The 21,535-nt window shown below is 42.9% G+C and overlaps 1 protein-coding gene across 7 annotated transcripts in view; it reads right to left on the bottom strand.

The window, feature by feature from the left end:
• Positions 1-21,535, bottom strand: part of TNK2 (tyrosine kinase non receptor 2) — a 305,681-nt gene that overhangs the window by 44,270 nt on the left and 239,876 nt on the right. For all 7 annotated transcript variants that reach the window (XM_056565498.1, XM_056565497.1, XM_056565499.1 and 4 more), the window contains 6 exons: positions 12,511-12,717; positions 6,740-6,892; positions 5,282-5,559; positions 4,087-4,213; positions 3,504-3,650; positions 938-1,032 (listed from right to left, as the gene is read on the bottom strand). In XM_056565498.1, coding sequence (XP_056421473.1) covers positions 938-1,032; positions 3,504-3,650; positions 4,087-4,213; positions 5,282-5,559; positions 6,740-6,892; positions 12,511-12,717 — 1,007 coding nt within the window. The remainder of the gene's footprint in view (positions 1-937; positions 1,033-3,503; positions 3,651-4,086; positions 4,214-5,281; positions 5,560-6,739; positions 6,893-12,510; positions 12,718-21,535) is intronic.

Genomic DNA, 21,535 nt, shown 5'->3' with positions numbered 1-21,535 from the left:
TGTAGGATTACCATAACACTGTGGATAGCTTTTTGTGAACTGGTATTTCCTGTTTGAGTTTTCTTCTTTTGCCTACAAATCCCATAATTCCATTTTCCTCCCTCCCACACATCAGCCACCCCACCCATTGAAACATAAATGAGCTGCAGCCATTCAAAAGATCTGTGGTTTTCAATCAGGGTGCCTACAGCTGTTGCATTAGTTGCAGATTGATCTCTCTCCCACCAAGCGATCGCACCACCCATTGAAGCAGACAGGCTCCCTGTCATCAGCTGACTAGTGAGTCAGGTCTCCTCCGCATTGCAACCTGGGGAAAATCTGAGACAACAGTCATTTTGTATGCTGTTAAAAATAAATATTGGAGTGAAAATCAGAGAAGAATTGTGAGAAAACCGTCACACACAGGTACTATATTATGAACTACACTAACCTTAAAGCCCCTGTAGCATAGTCAAATAAAAAAAAAATCCCTGGAATACCCCTTTAATACTTCCAGGACTTATCAGCTTCTGTATCCTACAGAGGAAAACGAGTTCTTTTTTTTTGTTTTTTTCAGTCTGACCACAGTGCTCTCTGCTGACACTTCTGTCCATGTCAGGAACTGTCAAGAGCAGGAGAGGTTTGCTATGGGGATTTGCTCCTACTCTTGACAGTTCCTGAGATGGACAGAGGTATCAGCAGAGAGCGCTGTGGTCAGACAAAAAATACATTCAAAAATAATAGAACTTCCTCTTGAGAATACAGCAGCTGATAAGTACTGGAAAGATTAAGATTTTTTTAATAGAAGTAATTTACAAATCTGTTAAACTTTCTGGCACCAGTTGATTAAAAAAAAAAAAAAAATGTTTTCCATGTAGTACCCCTTTAAGCAAAATCATCACATCACATGTCCAGATTTCTATGCATTATGAGTTCCCAGGTGGGAGGGAACTGGTACCTGCCCTCGATGACAGTAATGACATCATTCATCTGAATCTGCAGCTTATCTGGCTCTTGGAAATCCTGTAGAGCTCTCATATCTGTTGGCTGAGCCTGTGATACAGAGAAAATACATTGTCATTTCTCAATATAATATATACTGATTCAATGTAAATGACAAATAAGTCATTTTACCCAAAAAAATTGGTAAATATGAAATATTAAGAAGCCTTTTAATGTACAATTGTAGGATTACCAAGAAGAAATTGAACACCCCTCCTAACCATAACTGATAAGCAACACTGTGTGTGGACAGCTCTCTCCCTCGTGTTTTCAGCACCAGCGCACGGGCTAGCTGGCAGCGTCCCTGGACCGGATCAACAGTATAACAAAGGAATGTCCAGCGTCAAGTGCGGTAAAATGACAGGTACTAATTATTTTTCCTCTTATAGTACTGGCAGAAGATACTTTAATAAAAGTTATATCAATTGCAATAAGACTTCGGACATTTATTTAGCTGCTTGCTCTGCCTGTAGATGCCAGTATGTGGGATGCACTTCGAACCCACTCAAAACCGCATTAGGCTGGGTCCACACTACGTTTTCTCCCATACGGGAGCGCATACGGCAGGGGGGAGCTAAAAGCTTGCGCTCCCGTATGTTACCGTATGCGCTCCCGTATGTCATTCATTTCAATGAGCCGGCCGGAGTGAAACGTTCGGTCCGGTCGGCTCATTTTTGCGCCGTATGCGCTTTTACAACCGGACCTAAAACTGGGCCACTCAAGGACATTCCCATAGTTGTCCCTAAGCCAATCCTATCTTGTTTTGGCTGTGTCACTGTCTTGTTGGAAAGTGAATGTTTGACCCAGTCTGAGGTTCGGAGCACTCTGAATCCAGTTTACTCTATTCAGCTTTCCATAAACCCTGACCAGTCTTACTGTCACAGCCACAGAAAAACAACCTCATAGCATGGTGCTCCACCACCATGCTTTACTGTAGGGATGATATTAGGCAGGTGATGAGGAGTGCTTGCTTTTCTCCAGACATAATGTTTGCATTGAGGCCCAAAACATTAAAGTCTCATGGTACGAAAAAAATTCTATAATGCACTGGCTGCCTGAAAATAAAACAATAAACGGGACTCACCTGCCACAGCTCCCTCGGTGTTCCAGTATCTCACTCCGCTTCCCCATTTCAGTCTTCTTCCTGGTCCGGCCGTGGTCAATGTGACACAAAGGCAGTCAGCAAATCGCCGCTCGTAGCGGTGTCCCACATAGGCCGGAGATAGGCTGAGGAGCATTGAGCTACAGTGTTGGACACCTAGGCTCAATGCATCACACTGCTCATCAGCCTATCGCCTGCCGAAGCGGTACATCCCTGCGCTGTCCATGGCCGGACAAGGAAGAAGACGGTGGTGGAGGAGCGGGTAGATTCTGGGTGATTGGTAGGAATAAAAAACTGTGCAGGGCAACCAATCAGGTTGCTTCTTACATTTTTAAAAAGTCCTCTAAAAACAAAAGAAGCTATTATATTGGTTGCTATGGGCAACTGCTCCACTTCTCCTTTGAACAGTTTTCTTTTATTTTTTTTTATCTCCCTCCACATCCTGCCTGCAATTCAGAATTACAAGCACTAGACATTGTGGCTAGCACTGCGTGTAAGAGCACTCTTAACCCTTTTAACATCTGGAAATGTTCTGCATTATTTGATGATCATGTTATATTGCAACTAAATTAATAGCCGTGTAATCCTTAAAGAGAGTGTCTCCTGAAATGTGTCTGCCTTGTTGGACATGGTTAGTTGTGACAAGATCACACAATGGTACATTGTGTACAAGTAGCCATAAGAAAATAAAGTCAGGGAAAGTTAGTGGCAAAGCGATTCAGAGAGGTGCAGAGCAATTTTCCTTTACAGTCTACTGTACCCCTGTAAGTGTTGTACCGCCTGTAAGTGTTGTACAGGCTGTGGCAGGGAGTTAACCCTCAGAAGCCCACAGTGGCATGCAGTTCATAGGAACCCTCTCCCCACTTTTTTGCTGCCATCTCTAAATGCAGTACAGGGGTTACAATATTAATTGGTTCCTGGATGACTGAGACCAGAACTATATGGAAAACTGATAATTAATGAAGCCAGAAAAATGTCATCCCAAAAAGTAAGTTCTTGAGTCCGTGAGGACACTGTAACTTGAGGGACCACTGTATAAGGCAGTACCAGACATTTTTATTTTAGTAGCATGCAATTTGTTATATGTGCTTATGATGTAACTTGATACTTTATTAGCTGCAGCTCTTGCATTTCAAGAGGAAGTCCTGCACTGTGAGTAAGTCCTTTTATTCATAAGTGGCAATTACTGTGTATAAGAAAGAAAACTGTCAATCCGCAGGTAGAGGGTGAGGGAGCACCCAGCTTATGTTTATGGAGGACACCTGAGCTCATGCATGTCATTTAGAGGACTTCCTCACAACAAGATAAGGACTGTCTCTACATTACACTGTCCTCAGAGACGACAGCAAATTATGGTGTCAGATTCCCTTTAAAATAATAGCAAATGTAGTTGGAAAGTCTAAACGTGTTTTGGGCATACCTCTATCAAGAAGTCTCTTAGTGCTACGAATGTGGGCCTGTCTTCAGGTTTGTGAGCCCAACACTGCAGCATGACATTATAGATGTCTTGTGGGCTGTCTTCTGGTCGTGCTAGCCGCTCGCCCTCTTTATCAATCTTGTGTAGAATCTGCAAAGAGATATTAAACAGGCAAAAACGTATAATATTTTGAGATATTAAGGAAAGTGAACTGCAGAGACAACCTAAAAAAAAACTCTTCTTGCGTACGCTAGATAAACAGTTAGTTATTCATAATCTTCCCTGCAGAAGGAGCTGCTAAGTTAAGGTAGCATAATCTGGTGTGTCTATTACAAATTTTAGAACTTTTAACATCATTATTTCATAGTCAAAATGTATGTTAAAAGTTTAATAACTTTGCAAATACTTTGGTTCTATTCTATATTTATAGAACAGAAGGATAAACCTTTTTGCAGTTTTAAGTCATTTAAAAAAAAACGGTACATGACAGAAATAAATATGCAGCATTTCTTATAATAAATATTACTATACTGTGATTTTACATTATATTCAGATCTTACTAAAAAAAAGCAGATCAGTATCTTACCTGACTGCCATTTAGGCCAATCCAAGGTTCCTGCCCATAAGTAAACATCTCCCACAATGTCACCCCAAACATCCATGTGTCACTTGCATGAGAAAATGTACGAGTCTTGAGGCTCTCTGGAGCACACCTGGTAGATTAGCAATGAAGGGAAGTGCCAGCAAACAAAAGTAAAAGTAAACAAAAGAATGTAAATTACCTTTGTGCAACAGAATACCTACTGTCTCTTTATTTTAATATCTGCTAGAAGTGCCCCTAGGAAACTTTGAATATGAGTGCTTATGTGGTCAAAGTCTCAAATTCACAATAATAAATGACTTGGAAAACTCCTAAAAACAAGAAATGACCTTGTCATTTTTTTTGTTATTGCAATGAAGTTTTCTATGCTTCACTTGAGTTTAAAAAAAGCTGCCATTAGGTGTCTCCCTATTTGTCCTGAGAACATTTCCCTCTTGCACAGAATTTGGAGTAAAAAAGAAAAAAAAAATCAGGAAATGCATTCTGGAGTGCTGGGGGGGGGGGGGGGGGTGGGGGATTGAGTGCAGCCTTAGCCAATCATAGCTCATCTCACACTGAACGGCTCTGGGCTGTGTGTAGCAGAGTGAGGGAGGAAGTTCTCCCCTCTAGGGCTTCAGATGATGTCATGCCTGATGGGTAATGTCATGCCCTTCCCAGTCTGTGAATCTGACTGGGACTTGGCAAAAAATACAGAGCAATATCAAGGTAGAAAACTAAAAAATTATTAAAATAAAGGCAGGTTTATCATGATGGGGGCAGTGAAATGGGAGAATTATAAAATGTATTAAGATCATGACAGGAACTCTTTAATGCAAGAAAAAGGTAAATTAGGAGAAAGGTACCAGTTCCTATTTCAAGATCATCTGGGAAATAGAAGTATTTGTAGAAACGGATAGCAATGAAGAATGAAGCTGTGGTAGCACATTTTCTTCATATTAATTGGGAGGGACACTCTCAAGCATATGTAAGAATCATTTTTTTCCATGTTCCATTCAAAGGTGTCCATAACTTTAAACAGCACTTCAGGACAAATCCTAAAATACTTCACCTTTTACAATACCATAATATTAATTTCCTGTATGATCTAACAATATTATTCTTTTACAAAATAGTTATGCACAATACAGTTTTCTTCTAGACTCCTTAAGCAGCCCCTTCAGTGCTCTCTTTTACTACTTACCAAGCAAATGGTACTTTACGATGCTCCTGCATGACATAATGATCATCATTTTTGGGTAGTGCTCTCATGAGACCAAAGTCTCCTATTTTAACCAGATCATTTGAAGAAAGGAGGATATTTCTAGCTGCAAGATCCCGGTGGATAAATCGTTTGGATTCCAGGTAGGCCATTCCATTAGCAATCTGTATAGCATAGTGACAGAGTGTGGAGATAAGGAAGTGACCCAGGTTCTTACGCAGGCGGTCCAAGAGAGAGCCCAGTGGAGCGAGTTCTGTAACCTAGAAAACAGAAAAGAGGACAGTGGTAGCTATTTAATAAGCTAGACAAACTTGTACTTATAACAATAGAAATAAGTATAAGGTTGGGTTCACTAACAACATTTTGGTTAGCATTTGGTCAGTCTTTTCAACCAAAATATCATTCATTGGACCCACTCGTTGTTTTGGCTAAAAATACTGACCAAAAAAAAAAAAACAACCACCATCCTAATTGTGACCCTATTCTCCAAGAGTTCGTGAAGGTTTTATACTTTTAGCACATACATATCACAGTAATCTGCTCAGTGTGCTAACATAGACAGCTGCAGCAGCAGTAGTAGCTTAAGTTTTCAGTGACCTTTTTATTTCATTACATATAAAGTGTTCAAAAAAAATAAGCTGCTGTATATAAGTGTTACTTAATAATGCAATTGTTAGGGCTCTGCCCTCTGCTTCCGGCAGTACCGAGGTTCGTATTGCGGGACGCACCTGCATGCAAACCCCGGACTGCCACTCACCTTCCGCCCCGTCCTCTTCTGTCCACGCTGGACCTCTTCCTTGGGTTGCGGGGACAGCTCTGTTCTTCCCCTCCTGTACCCCGCTCTGTTCTTCCCCTGTTCCCGCCTCCTAGGGCACGCGTGCGCCTGCTCTTCTTAATTTAAAGGGCCAGTGCATCAATAATTGGTGCTTGTCTCAAACCAACCCTATTTAGTTCCGGCATTTCCTACTGTTCCCTGCCGGATCTTTGTGCCCTTGTTGCCTAAGAGAAAGCGTATATTTGTGTCTTGCCTTGCATCTGACCCCTTGCTACATATCCTGACCTTGCTTCTGTGCCACCTGCCTTCTGACCTCTTGCTACGTGACTTGACCTTGCTCATTGCCGCCAGCCCTGACCTCCCGCCTGTTCTTACTTCGTCTGTGCCTCGTTATACCTCGGCTGCCTGTGGGGACGAGTCGTATCAGGGATAGCGACCTGGGTGCCGCCTGCCGCAGCAAGTCCATTACACTTTGCGGAGTGCTCTTGTAAAAAACAGTGGCACCTTAGAATCCGCTCCCTGGTACGGCCCACACCATCTTCCTCACAGGTTAATGGATCCACCTACCACAGCCGTTACAGCAATATATATATATATATATATATATATATATATAAATATATTTTAACACTATAATATCACACTGCAGGTAAAGCAATACATACCATTTTCATAGGATGTGTAAGTACCACTCCATAAAGTCTGATGAGATTGACATGGTCAAGAGAATGCATGGCATTGACCTCTCTAATAAAATCATCCAAGGCATCTGGCTGTGTAAGTACATCTGTCTTCAAGCACTTCACAGCGACATTGAACTGAAAGAAAGATGTGCAATGCAGAAAAGTGTATCATAATTGACATAATATATAAAGGAGCATTCCCTTTACACTTTAACAGTACAGAAATGCTTTACATTTTAATACTGACGCACATTTTGGGTGTACATTTATTATACATTAACTCATTGAGCTTTCCACCAGTGAACGAGTGCCAAAATAAAAATATATTTTAAAAAGTACTCTGAGAACTTTATTTTTTGCTTATATATAGTGTAGCATAAGAATAATGTAGAGGTTCTTGTGTACGCCTTGTGCTTACCTGTATCAGCTGATGAAGAAACAAGTTTTTTCTGCCATATAAACTTGTATTTCCTCATAGAAATGATTTCATAGTGGTGCCTTCTTTTCCCATAAGACCTCTGGCTTTGCAGAGAGAAGGAGCGGAGTTTCTTTACTGCAGGTCAGCTAATTAGACCATTCTAATCACCTGGCTAGACTCCAGCAGCCTAAATTTATGTGCAATAAGACTATAAATTAGAGATCGACCGATTATCGGCCAATAAACACGATTTTGGACATTATTGGTATCGGCAATTACCTTGCCGATATGCCGATAATGCCCCGCCCCCGGCCAGAGCGCTGCCCCATTGCCTCTCCATCCTCTGGCCACATACCGCCGCCGCTGCCACATTGCCTCCCCCCATCCTCTGTCCACATACCGCTGCTGCTGCCCCATTGCCTCCCCCCATCCTCTGCCCACATACCGCCGCCGCTGCCCCATCGCCTCCCCCCCATCCTCTGCCCACATACCGCCACCACCCCATCGCCTCCTCCCATCCCCGGTGTTATAATTACCTGTTCCCGGGGTCCGCGATACTTCTGGCTCCTGCGCTGTTGCTGTGCGCTGCGTAATGACGAGTGACGTCCCCAACGCGACGTCACTGTCAGTGCGCACAGTGACAGCGCAGGACGCCAACGGAGCCAGAAATATTGCGGACCCCAGGAACAGGTAATTATAACACCGGGGATGGAGGGAGGCGATGGGGCGGCGGCAGTATGTGGGCAGAGGATGGGGGGGGGGGCGCGGCCGTTGATCTGCAACGGCCTCTGCCCCGCCGGGGGGTTGAAATAGCCGATAACTTATAGCGGAATATCGGTATAAGTTATCGGCTATCGGCCTGAAAGGTGACAGATTATCGGTATCGTCCCTAAAAAATCGATATCGGTCGATCCTTACTATAAATTATACAATACAATTGTATAAAATAATCTAGACCTCAAGGACATAACCAGACCTAAGATGTCTGGTACATGATGAACCCAGTAAAAAATACAGTACAAACCAAAAGTTTGGAAACACCTTCTCATTCAGAGTTTTCTTCATTTTCATGACTATGAAAATTGTAGATTCACACTGAAGGCATCAAAACTATGAATTAACACATGTGGAATTATATACATAACAAAAAAGCGTGAAACAACTGAAAATATGTCATATTCTAGGTTCTTCAAAGTAGCCACCTTTTTCTTTGATTACTGCTTTGCACACTCATTCTCTTGATGAACTTCAAGAGGTAGTCACCTGAAATGGTCTTTCAGCAGTCTTGAAGGAGTTCCCAGAGATGCTTAGCACTTGTTGGCCCTTTTTGCCTTCACTCTGCGGTCCAACTCACCCCAAACCATCTCGATTGGGTTCAGGTCCGGTGACTGTGGAGGCCAAGTCATCTGGCACAGCACCCCATCCCTCTCCTTCTTGGTCAAATAGCCTTTACACAGCCTGGAGGTGTATTTGGGGTCATTGCCCTGTTGAAAAATAAATGATGGTCCAACTAAATGCAAACCGCATGGAATAGCATGCCGCTGCAAGATGCTGTGGTAGCCATGCTGGTTCAGTATGCCTTCAATTTTGAATAAATCCCCAACAGTGTCACCAGCAAAGCACCCCCACACCATCACACCTCCTCCTCCATACCAGCACACCTGTGAAGTGAAAACCATTTCAGGTGACTATCTCTTGAAGCTCAACAAGAGAATGCCAATAGTGTGCAAAGCAGTAATCAAAGCAAAAGGTGGCTACTTTGAAGTATCTAGAATATGACATATTTTCAGATGTTTCACACTTTTTTGTTATGTCTATAATTCCACGTGTTAATTCATAGTTTTGATGCCTTCAGTGTGAATCTACAATTTTCATAGTCATGAAAATAAAGAAAACTCTGAATGAGAAGGTGTGTCCAAACTTTTGGTCTGTACTGTATATGGTAAGGAGACCCATGCTTTAAATATAGATGATTTTATTAAAACATTTAAAATATGAATAATACAATCTCAACACTGGGTCCTTGTGAAGACAATAGTTAGATGTAAATACATATATAACACCTAGAATATACGCTGTACTGCTATTAGAAAAGAATGATATAAGATAGCTCCATACACATTTAAATATACAATAAAAAATAATAAATAATAAAAATTAAATGATTTGTTTGGTAAACATCCTTAGTCATCTCGGACAGTATAGCTCTGAGCTGCATTTTCTAGTTTCTATTTACATTAAATGTATGTACAGTTTTGATGCATTATTTCAAATGTGTGTTTTTTAGAAAAATATTGCCATAGGGTAGGGTCACACGGAACGGATATGCAGTGTATTTTACGCTGCGGATCCACCGATGACAGACCCTACAGCTGTAGGGGCAATACGCCACTACTCGCAGACACACAGTGATCCGCGAGTCGCTGCACGCATGCGCAGTGTACTCCCAGACATCACAGCCGCTCCCCTTGCTTCCTGAGCAAAGCTGAGAGCAACCGCAATGTGTGTGAGTACAATGCGCATGCACGCGGCGACTCACCTAACGGACCTCACAGCTGGAGGCACACTGTAGGGTCCATCATCAGCAGGTCCGCAGCGCAAAATATGCTGCAGACACATTCCGTGTGACCCTTCCAATAAGGTGAAAGTGATCTGATCAATAATCACACTTGGGGTGTTTTATAAATATTAGAAATTTTTCCTTTGCTTTTCTCAAAATTGTTGCGAAAATTTTACTGCAATTGTGCAAATCACAGTAAAAATATGTATTTTAGAGTGAGATTTTAGAAAAACTGTAGCAAAAAAAATGCAAAAGCGAAGTAAAAATGACACAATTGTGAATTTAAAGTCTTCAGCCTAAACACAGGCTGACGACTTTTAATCTTTATAAAACACCTCAATTGTAATTATAGGTTAAATCATGTTTAACTCCTGGCCATATTTCTTTTGAAAACACAGAGATTCTTAGGTTAATTAGGACGATCTCATTAGCTGACAAGTAGTGATGAAACTCCACCACATCATGGAAAAAGAAGTCAGCATTACAAAATCATTTCAGTGAGAAAATACAAATCAATATGGCAGAAAACGTATGCATGCCACATCAGCTACACAAATAAGCATGAGGCATACACAGTAACCAATATATTCTATAATAATAGCCTTTGCTGCACTATATAAGCAAAAAAATAAAAATAAATTGTGCTTCTTTAAATGCTGAAACATGAATCACAATCTCATATATCTGTATGGCAATTTTGTGCATTAAGCAGAGATGTGGAAGATTCTGTGGCATGTCTTCTGTTTTCTCTGATTGCTTAATTCTTAAAGGGAAATTGCTATCAGTGTCACTCACAATATTCTATTACAGGCTGGTAGTGTGGGTGACACTGATGATAATGATACTTACCTATCCCCGATCTGTTTTTGTTCGCAGTTATCCTAAGTGGCAGGTTTTGTGAACAAGAGGCGCTCCAGGAGCATGCCAACTTCACTGGCTGCTTCCTCATTCGGCCAGGCTGCGAGCAGGCTTGAAGAAGCAGCAGCAGTGATGTCATCATGCTTCTGGAGCGCCAACCGTGAACCAAGCCTGCCACAGGATTAAGAAGGATAACTGGCGAACAGAGCGACAGATCGGGGATAGGTAAGTATCATTATCATCAGTGTCACCCACACTACCAGCCTGTACCAACAAGTTAGTGCGGGTGACACTAATGATAGATTCCCTTTAACCCCTTCAGGACTAAGCCCAGGACAATTTTATTTTTACGTTTTCGTTTTTTCCTCCTCGCATTCTAAAAATCATAACTCTTTTATATCTTCATCCACAGACTAGTATGAGGGCTTGTTTTTTGGGCGACCAGTTGTCCTTTGTAATGACATCACTCATTTTACCATAAAATGTATGGTGCAACCAAAAAAATACTATTTGAGTGGGGAAATTGATAAGAAAACCGCAATTTTGCAAATTTTGGAAGGTTTAGTTTTCATGTTATACATTTTACGGTAAAATAGAAATGTTTTCTTTATTCTGTGGGTCAATACGATTAAAATTATATCCATTATTGCGATTTTTTTAAGTGTTATAATAATAGAAAAGTATGTAAACTTTTAAAAAAATTAATGAGTTTAAAATCCCTCTATTTTGCTGACCTATAACTTTTTAATTTTTCCGTATAAGTTGCGATATGAGGGGTAATTTTTTTCGCTGTGATCTTTAATTTTTTTTGATACCACATTTGCATATATAGAACTTTTAATAAATTTTTGATCAATTTTTTTGGGAATAAAATGTTTTAAAAAAGCAGCAATTTTTGACTTATTTTTTTTATGTTCACGCCGTTCACCGTATGGGATAATTAACATTATATTTTAATAGTTCGGATATTTACACACGCGGCGATACCAAATATGTTTATTAAAAATTTTTTACACTTTTTGGGGTAAAATGGGGAAAAACTGACAATTAAAATTTTTATTGGGGGAGGGGATTTAAAAATTTTTTTTTACTTTTATTTGTAACTTTTATTTTTACACTTTAATAGTCCCCATAGGGGACTATTTATAGCAATCATTTGATTGCTAATACTGTTCAGTGCTATGCATAGAGCATAGCACTGATCAGCGTTATCAGCTATCTTCTGCTCTGGTCTGCTCGATCTCGGACCAGAGCAGAAGACGCCGGGAGACGGACGGAGGCAGGTGAGGAGACCTCCGTCCGCCATTACAGATGATCGGATCATCCACATTAAGTGCCGCACTTCTGCAGATGCCGTGATCTGTATTGATCACGGCATCTGAGGGGTTTATGGCAGACATCCACGCGATCGCGGATGTCAGCCATTACCGGCGGGTCCCTGGCTGCTATCAGCAGCTGGGACCTGCTGTGCATGACCCGAGCATTGCTCCGATGCTTGCTGTTATCTATAGGACGTAAATGTACGTCCTGGTGCGTTAAGTACCACCTCACTAGGACGTACATTTACGTCCTGTGTCGTTAAGGGGTTAAAGGCAAACTGACAGCAGCATCATACTGCTTATACAGGTTCATAGTGTGGGTGATGCTGATTAAACCATTTTTTACCTGTACAAATCCGTGGAGTCGTTCCTGAGTAATCTCTATATTTCCTAATGTGCAAATTTTGGTAATGGATTCAGTGTTCACAGGTTAAGCAAAGCTATTCTTTCCCTCCTCGGTCGAAAATCACCTCCCACTTCAATAATATACATTTCAACGTCATTCTCAATTCTGCATTAAAGCAGGTTAGGGAAGGTGATGCTGCTGTCATTTTCCTTGGACATACATTTTTCCTCATTAATTAATTGATATACCTACCAGTTTGCCATTAGGGGTGTTCCATTCCCCTCTCCTAACAACACCAAAAGAACCATCCCCAAGTTTCTCAAAAAGGGAAATGTCTTTTTCACTGATGAGACATGTCAGGGCCTGCTGACCTTCAGGAGGTGGGGGGCTAGGAGGTTTACGAAAAGTACTTTGGGGTAGAGGAGGAAATTCGGAATCTGGGCGCTTCCCACTGAAAACCTGTAAAAAATAATGCATTATTTTTTAGGACTGCTCACTAGCTATAAATTGCCACACAATATGATAATACTATTTGTCATAAAAATTAATACTATGATAGCTATACAAATACATGTATTTATTCTGTATATATGTATCTAAACACATATTTCTGCAACTATAAAATATTTGTTGTGTTAAATTTGTTGTATTTTATCAAATAAAGCTACTAATAAGCATAGTTTTTGGGCTGCTATAGCAATGTATATACAATGCATTTAGAATATTTTTAGATCTTTTTTTCCCCTTTTGTTATGCTGTGGCCTTTTCCCCTTTTGTTATGTTGTGACCTTTCTTATTCCCCATCATTCTTCACTCAATACTCCATAATGACTATGAGAAAATATAAGTTTAGAACTTTTTACAAATTTATTAAAAATGGAAAACATTTCATGGACATTATTTATAAATACACAGCCCTGTCTATATAAGGTCTCACAGCTGACAATACATATCAGAGCAAAAACCAAGCCATGATGGGGGAAAGAATTACATGTAGAGCTCAGAACCTCCATAATTCTTAGGCTGCTTTCACACTATACTATTGCTCCGTTAAAAGATCCGCTATAAACTTCTGTTAGATAACCCTTAAAAAACGTCCGTTAAAAAATCCCATTCATGTATATGGGATTTTTTGATTATCCGTTATCACCCGTTATAGCCCGTTATGAATAATGGACGTTATTTGTGACGGAAGAAAAAACGTCACATGCACTAATTTTCTTCCATCAAAAATAACAGTGGAATAACGGCCGGTAAAATTTTAACATTGAAGTCTATGGCAAACGGATGAGCCTTTAACCTCTTCAGGACATAGGGCGTATGGATACACCCTGCATCCCGAGTCCTTCAGGACCGAGGGCTTATCCATACGCCCGTGGGAATTCCGGCCCCCACCGCTAGCCGGTTGGGGACCGGAGCCGGATGCCTGCTGAAATCGTTCAGCAGGCATCCCGGCATATCGCCCAGGGGGGTCATTATGCCCCCCCATGTCGGCGATCGCCGCAGATCGCTGGACAATTCAGTCCAGCGATCTGCGGCGATTCCGGGTCAATCGGGTCTCCAGTGACCCGATGACCCGGAATTACTGGCTGTTCGGGGCCGTCTCTGACGGCCCCGAACAGCCAGAGCCTGCAGGGGTGAGGTGGCACTGGTGCCACCTCACGATCGCCCTGATTCGTCGGCCGGATTACCGGCCGACCAATCAGGGCGCCTGCTGCGGGTGTCACTCCCGCACCCGCTCCGCCCCTCTTCTGGAGGACGTGAGCGGGTGCGGGACGTGCACCCCGGGTGCTGGGGACCCCGATCCCCGGCGCCCCTGTTGGGATCGGGGCCCCAGGAGCAGCTGCGGCGGCGGGACTGACCTGCAGCGTCTGGATCGTTGGAGGTGAGTGACAGCCTCCTGCTGTTGCTTAGCAACAGCTCCCAGCATGCTAAAAGGGCATGCTGGGAGCTGTAGTTATGCAACAGCAGGAGGCAGACCACCATAACTCCCAGCATTCCCTTATGGGCATGCTGGGACTTATGGTTTTGCAACAGCTGGAGGCACATTCTTTCTATGGAAAAGTGTACCTTCAGCTGTTGTATAACTACAACTCCCAGCTTGCACAAACAGCTAAAGTGCATGCTGGGAGTTGTAGTGGTGCATCTGCTGGTTGCATAACTACAACTCCCAGCATGCCCGTTGGCTGTCGGTGACTGCTGAGAGTTGTAGTTTTGCAACAGCTGAAGGCACACTGGTTGTGAAACTCAGAGTTTTTTTTTACCTAACTCAGTGTTTCACGACCGGTGTGCCTCCAGCTGTTGCAAACTACAACTCTCAGCAGTCACCGTACACCATGCACCGTACATGCTGGGAGTTGTAGTTTTGCAACAGCTGGAGGCACACTGGTTGTGAAACACTGAGTTAGGTCACAAACTCAGTGATACATAACCAGTGTGCCTACAGTTGTTGCAAAACTGCAACTCTCAGCAGTCACCGACAGCCAACGGGCATGCTGGGAGTTGTAGTTATGCAACAGCTGGATGTCCCCCCCAATGTGAACGTACAGGGTACACTCACATGGGCGGAGGATTGCAATAAGTATCTGGCTGCAAGTTTGAGCTGCCGCAACTCAAATTGCCAGCGAGAAACTACTGTGAACCCCCGCCCGTGCGACTGTACCCTAAAAACACTACACTACACTAACAAAAAATAAAATAAAAAGTAAAAAACACTACATATACACATACCCCTACACAGCCCCCCTCCCCTCCCCAATAAAAATGAAAAACGTCTGGTACGCCACTGTTTCCAGAACGGAGCCTCCAGCTGTTGCAAAACAACTCCCAGTATTGTCGGACAGCCGTTGACTGTCCAGGCATGCTGGGAGTTTTGCAACAGCTGGAGGCACCCTGTTTGGGAATCACTGGCGTAGAATACCCCTATGTCCACCCCTATGCAATCCCTAATTTAGGCCTCAAATGCACATGGCGCTCACACTTTGGAGCCCTGTCGTATTTCAAGACAACAGTTTAGGGTCACATATGGGGTATCGCCGTACTCGGGAGAAATTGTGTTACAAATTTTGGGGGGTATTTTCTGCTTTTACCCTTTTTAAAAATGTAAAATTTTTGGGAAAACAAGCATTTTAGGTAAAAAAAAAATTTTTTTTTTACATATGCAAAAGTCGTGAAACACCTGTGGGGTATAAAGGTTCACTTAACCCCTTGTTACGTTCCCCGAGGGGTCTAGTTTCCAAAATAGTATGCCATGTGGTTTTTTTTTTGCTGTCCTGGCACCATAGGGGCTTCCTAAATGCGGCATGCCCCCAGAGAAAAATTTGCGTTCAAAAAGCCAAATGTGACTCCTTCTCTTCCGAGACCTGTAGTGCGCCAGCAGAGCACTTCTCACCCCCATATGGGGTGTTTTCTGAATCGGGAGAAATTGGGCTTCAAATTTTTAGGGGTATTTTCTGCTATTACCCTTTTTAAAAATAAAAAAAATTTGGGAAAAAAAGCATTTTAGGTAAAAGTTTTTGTTTTTTTTTTACATTTGCAAAAGTCGTGAAACACCTGTGGGGTATTAAGGTTCACTTTATCCCATGTTACATTCCCCGAGGGGTCTAGTTTCCAAAATGGTATGCCATGTGTTTTTTTTTTGCTGTTCTGGCACCATAAGGGCTTCCTAAAGGTAACATGCCCCCCAAAAACCATTTCAGAAAAACGTACTCTCCAAAATCCCCTTGTCGCTCCTTCCCTTCTGAGCCCTCTACTGCGCCCGCCGAACACTTTACATAGACATATGAGGTATGTCCTTACTCGAGAGAAATTGGGCTACAAATACAAGTAAAAATGTTGTCCTTTTACCCCTTGTAAAAATTCAAAAATTGGGTCTACAAGAACATGTGAGTGTAAAAAATGAAGATTGTGAATTTTCTCCTTCACTTTGCTGCTATTCGTGTGAAACACCTAAAGGGTTAAAACGCTGACTGAATGTCATTTTGAATACTTTGGGGGGTGTAGTTTTTATATTGGGGTTATTTATGGGGTATTTGTAATATGAAGACCCTTCAAATCCACTTCAAACCTGAACTGGTCCCTGAAAAATACTGAGTTTGAAAATTTTGTGAAAAATTGGAAAATTGCTGCTGACCGTTGAAGCCCTCTGGTGTCTTCCAAAAGTAAAAACACGTCAGTTTTATGATGCAAACATAAAGACATATTGTATATGTGAACCAAAAAAAAAATTATTCGTAATATCCATTTTCCTTACAAGCAGAGAGCTTCAAAGTTAGAAAAATGCAAAATTTTCTAATTTTTCATCAAATTTACGGATTTTTCACCAAGAAAGGATGCAAGTATCGACAAAAATTTACCACTATGTTAAAGTAGAATATGTCACGAAAAAACAATCTCGGAATCAGAATGATAACTAAAAGCATTCCAGAGTTATTAATGTTTAAAGTGACAGTGGTCAGATGTGCAAAAAACGCTCCGGTCCTTAAGGCCAAAATGGGCTCCGTCCTGAAGGGGTTAAAGGGGTACTCCGGTGAAAACCTTTTTTCTTTTAAATCAACTGGCGGCAGAAAGTTAAACATATTTGTAAATTATTTCTATTAAAAAAAACTTAATCCTTCCTGTACTTATTAGCTGCTGAATACTACAGAGGAAATTCTTTTCTTTTTGGAATGCTCTCTGATGACATCACGAGCACAGATCTCTCTGCTGACATTATTATAATAATAATAATGCATTATTTATTGTTGTCCTTAGTGGGATTTGAACCCAAGTCCCCAGCACTGCAAGGCAGCAGTGCTAACCACTGAGCAACCATGCTGCCCTTTGCAGACGTCTGCTATACATCTGCTATGCATGGTTGCTAAAATGGACAGAGATGTCAGCAGAGAGCACTGTGCTCGTATTGTCATCAGTGTTCCAAAAAGAAAGGAATTTCCTCTGTAGCATTCAGCAGCTAATAAGTACTGGAAGGATTAAGATTTTTTAATAGAAGTAATTTACAAATATGTTTAACTTTCTGCCACCAGTTGATTTAAGAGAAAAAAGGATTTCACCGGAGTACCCCTTTAATGTCATCCATTTGCACCTGGTTTACAATATCCGTTATTACTTCTGAGCATGCTCAGAAGAGGTGACATCAGCAGATTCAGTGCAGTGCTGAGGGACTACTACTACTCTCATCATGGAACAGACTCATTTCCATGTTCGGAGTAGTAGTACAGGGCATAAGGGATTGATCGCACCGAGTCTTACTTCTGAGACCCGATGCGATCAGCAGTTATAAAGCAGGGGAGCGGGCGGCATGCTGCGCTCCCCTGCGATGTACATACTACTGTGTAAACTTTCATTTTGAAATCCCCCGCCAGGAGCCCTGAATGGCTGGCACTGAGGAGCCATTTAGGGCTCCCGACGGGGTTTTTAAACTACTAATTTGACCCCCAAATGTATGCCCCCCATGCACATTTAAAATAGTTCATTGGCCCCAGTGTGTTTATAATAATTCATTGGCCCTAGTGTGTTTATCCTTATCCCCCCTCCCCCCCCCCCCGTGTCCTTATTTCCCCTCCCGCTGCCTGCTCCTCATCTTCTTGGAGCAGGGCAGCAGCGGGACATGTCGGGAATCGGCAGAGGGGAATGAATGAAGCCAATATGTCCTCCCGCATGTTCGCTTCATTCATTCACCGCCGCCTGACATGTCCCCGCTGCTGCAATGCTCCAAGAAGATGAGGAGCAGGCAGCGGAAGGGGAACTAAGGACACTGGGGGTGGGGGGAATAAGCATAAGCACACTAGGGCCAATGAATTATTATAAACACACTGGGGCCAATGAATTATTATAAACACACTGGGGCCAATAAATTATTATAAATATGCATGGGGGGGCATACATTTGGGGGTCAGATTAGTAGTTTAAAAACCCAGTCGGGAGCCCTGAATGGCTCCTCGGTGCCGATCATTCAGGGCACCCAGTGGGAGATTTAAAAGTGAAAGTAAAAATACACCGTACATCGCAGGGGAGAGCAGCATGCCGCCCGCTCCCTTGTTTAATAACTTCTCATTGCATCGGGTATCAGAAGTGAGACCCGATGTGATGAATCCCTCAGCCCCTGCACTACAACCCCCATCATGGTACAGAGTCTGTTCCATGATGGGGGTAGTAGTACAAACGCTAATGTAGACTCCCCAGCCACCGGCAGACTCCCGCAGCTGGGGAACTACTACTCACATCATCGAAACAAGTCTGTTCCATGATGGGAGTAGTAGTAGCAAGTAGTAACAAGTCTGTAGGCAGAGGTGTTAAAACGGTCATAAAATAACGGATGTTATAACGGGTCTTAACGGATGAATATGCCCGTTATTTTGACGGATGTTATTCAGCCGTAAGCACCCGTTATTTCATCCGTTATTATACTTCCGTTTTTTAAATTATACAATACAGAAAACAGATGTTTCATACTCATAGTGTGAAAGCAGCCTTAAAGGGGTACTCCGGAGAAAACTTTTTTTTCTTTTAAATCAACTGGTGGCAGAAAGTTAAACATATTTGTAAATTACTTCTATTAAAAAATCTTAATCCTTCCTGTACTTATTAGCTGCTGAATACTACAGAGGAAATTATTTTCTTTTTGGAATGCTCTCTGATGACATCACGAGCACAGTTCTCTCTGCTGACATTATTACAATAATAATAATGCATTATTTATTGTTATTATTTGAACCCAAGTCCCTAGCACTGCAAGGCAGCAGTGCTAACCACTGAGCCACCATGCTGCCCTTAGCAGCTGTCTGCTATACATCTGCTATGCAAGGTTGCTAAAATGGACAGAGATGTCAGCAGAGAGCACTGTGCTCGTGATGTCATCAGTGTTCCAAAAAGAAAGGAATTTCCTCTGTAGCATTCAGCAGCTAATAAGTACTGGAAGGATTAAGATTTTTTAATAGAAGTCATTTACAAATATGTTTAACTTTCTGCCACCAGTTGATTTAAGAGAAAAAAGGTTTTCACCAGAGTACCCCTTTAAGGCTGTAATGTACCAAAATACATTACATTTTCGTTTTTTGCTCCTTGCCTTTAACCCCTTCCCGCAGAATGTCATATATAAACGCCGGGTTGTGCAGTGCGTTCGCGCATCCCGGCGTTTATAAATGACATTCAGTTAACCCGGCGATGCGCAGCATCGCACGGGTTAACTGGCAGAAGTCCCGCTGTTTCCAGCAGGGGACAACTTCTGCTTCACCCCCAGGACCATCCATTGATGGTCCTGGTCAGCGATCACTGTGATTGGTCCCTGTGGACCAATCACAGTGATCTGGGGTGAAAGTTGAGATCCCCCGCATTGCCCGCCCCTGGAAGTCGGGCAGAACGGGGGACGATGGCTGCGGGGACCTGCGGCATAGGAGGGGGAACATCAGGGGACCGGCGGACTTACCTGGCGGGACCGAGGAGCACTGCGGGACCGGCCACGTGGGCGAGCAGCGACGGGACCGGCAGGTAAGTATATGGTCCTCAGAAGCAGCAGTGAAGATCTTCACTGCTGCTTCTAGGAGTCTGAAAACTACAACTCCCAGCATGCCTAGACAGCCTTTGGCTGTCTGGGCATGCTGGGAGTTGTAGTTTTGCAACATCTGGAGGGCCCCAGTTTGGAGACCATTGTATAATGGTCTCCAATCTGTGCTCTTCCAGCTGTTGCAAAACTACAACTCCCAGCATGCACTGACTGTCCAGGCATGCTGGGAGTTTTAGTTCAGCAACATCTGGCCCTTCAGATGTTGCCGAACTACAACTCCCAGCATGCCCTTCAGCTGTCTGGGCATGCTGGGAGTTGTAGTTTTGCCACAACTGGAGACACACTGGTTGGGAAACATTGTTTCTAACTCAGTGTTTCCTAACCTGTGTGCCTCCAGCTGTTGCAAAACTATAACTCCCAGCATGCACTAACAGACCATGCATGCTGGGAGTTGTAGTTTTGCAACATCTGGAGGGCCCCAGTTTGGAGACCATTGTATAATGGTCTTCAATCTGTGCTCTTCCAGCTGTTGCAAAACTACAACTCCCAGTATGCACTGACTGTCCAGGCATGCTGGGAGTTTTAGTTCAGCAACATCTGGCCCTTCAGATGTTGCCGAACTACAACTCCCAGCATGCCCTTCAGCTGTCTGGGCATGCTGGGAGTTGTAGTTTTGCAACAACTGGAGACACACTGGTTGGGAAACATTGTCTGTTTCTAACTCAGTGTTTCCTAACCTGTGTGCTCCCAGCTGTTGCAAAACTATAACTCCCAGCATGCACTAACAGACCATGCATGCTGGGAGTTGTGGTTTTGCAACAGCTGGTGCACCCCCCCCCCCCCCCCCCCTGTGAATGTACAGGGTACATTCACATGGGCGAGGCTTTTACAGTGGGTTTCTCGCATCTTGAGATGCAGCAAATTTTGCACCGGGAAACTCGCTGTAATCCCCCGCCCATGTGACTGTACCCTAAAAACACTACACTACACTAACACAAAATAAAATAAAAAGTTAAAAACACTACATATACACATACCCCTACACAGCCCCCCTCCCCCAATAAGAACGTCCGGTACGCCACTGTTTCCAAAGCAGAGCCTCCAGCTGTTGAAAAACAACAACTCCCAGTATTGCTGGACAGCCGTTGACTGTCCACGCATGCTGGGAGTTTTGCAACAGCTGGAGGCACCCTGTTTGGGAATCACTGGCGTAGAATACCCCTATGTCCACCCCTATGCAAATCCCTAATTTAGGCCTCAAATGCGCATGGCGCTCTCACTTTGGAGCCCTGTCGTATTTCAAGGCAACAGTTTAGGGTCACATATGGGGTATCGCTGTACTCGGGAGAAATTGCGTTACAAGGTTTGGGGGGCTTTTTCTTCTTTAACCCTTCATGAAAAGGAAATGTTGGGGTCTACACCAGAATGTTAGTGTAAAAAAAATTAATTTTTTACACTAACATGCTGATGTTGCCCTATACTTTACATTTTCACAAGAGGTAAAAGGGAAAAAAGCCCCCCAAAATTTGTAATGCAATTTCTCCCGACTACAGAGATACCCCATATGTGAGCGCAAAGTGCTCTGGGGGCGCACAACAAGGCCCAGAAGGGAGAGCGCACCATGTACATTTGAGGTGATTTGCACAGGGGTGGCTGATTGTTACAGCGGTTTTGACAAACGCAAAAAAAACAAAACCCCACATGTGACCCCATTTCGGAAACGACACCCCTCACGGAATGTAATGAGGGGTGCAGTGAGAATTTACCCCCCCA

Source organism: Hyla sarda, chromosome 3 (genome assembly GCF_029499605.1).
Source record: "Hyla sarda isolate aHylSar1 chromosome 3, aHylSar1.hap1, whole genome shotgun sequence".
NCBI classification, from domain to species: domain Eukaryota; kingdom Metazoa; phylum Chordata; class Amphibia; order Anura; family Hylidae; genus Hyla; species Hyla sarda.
Note: the sequence above shows the minus strand (reverse complement) of the source record. Positions and strands in the feature narration are given on the sequence as shown.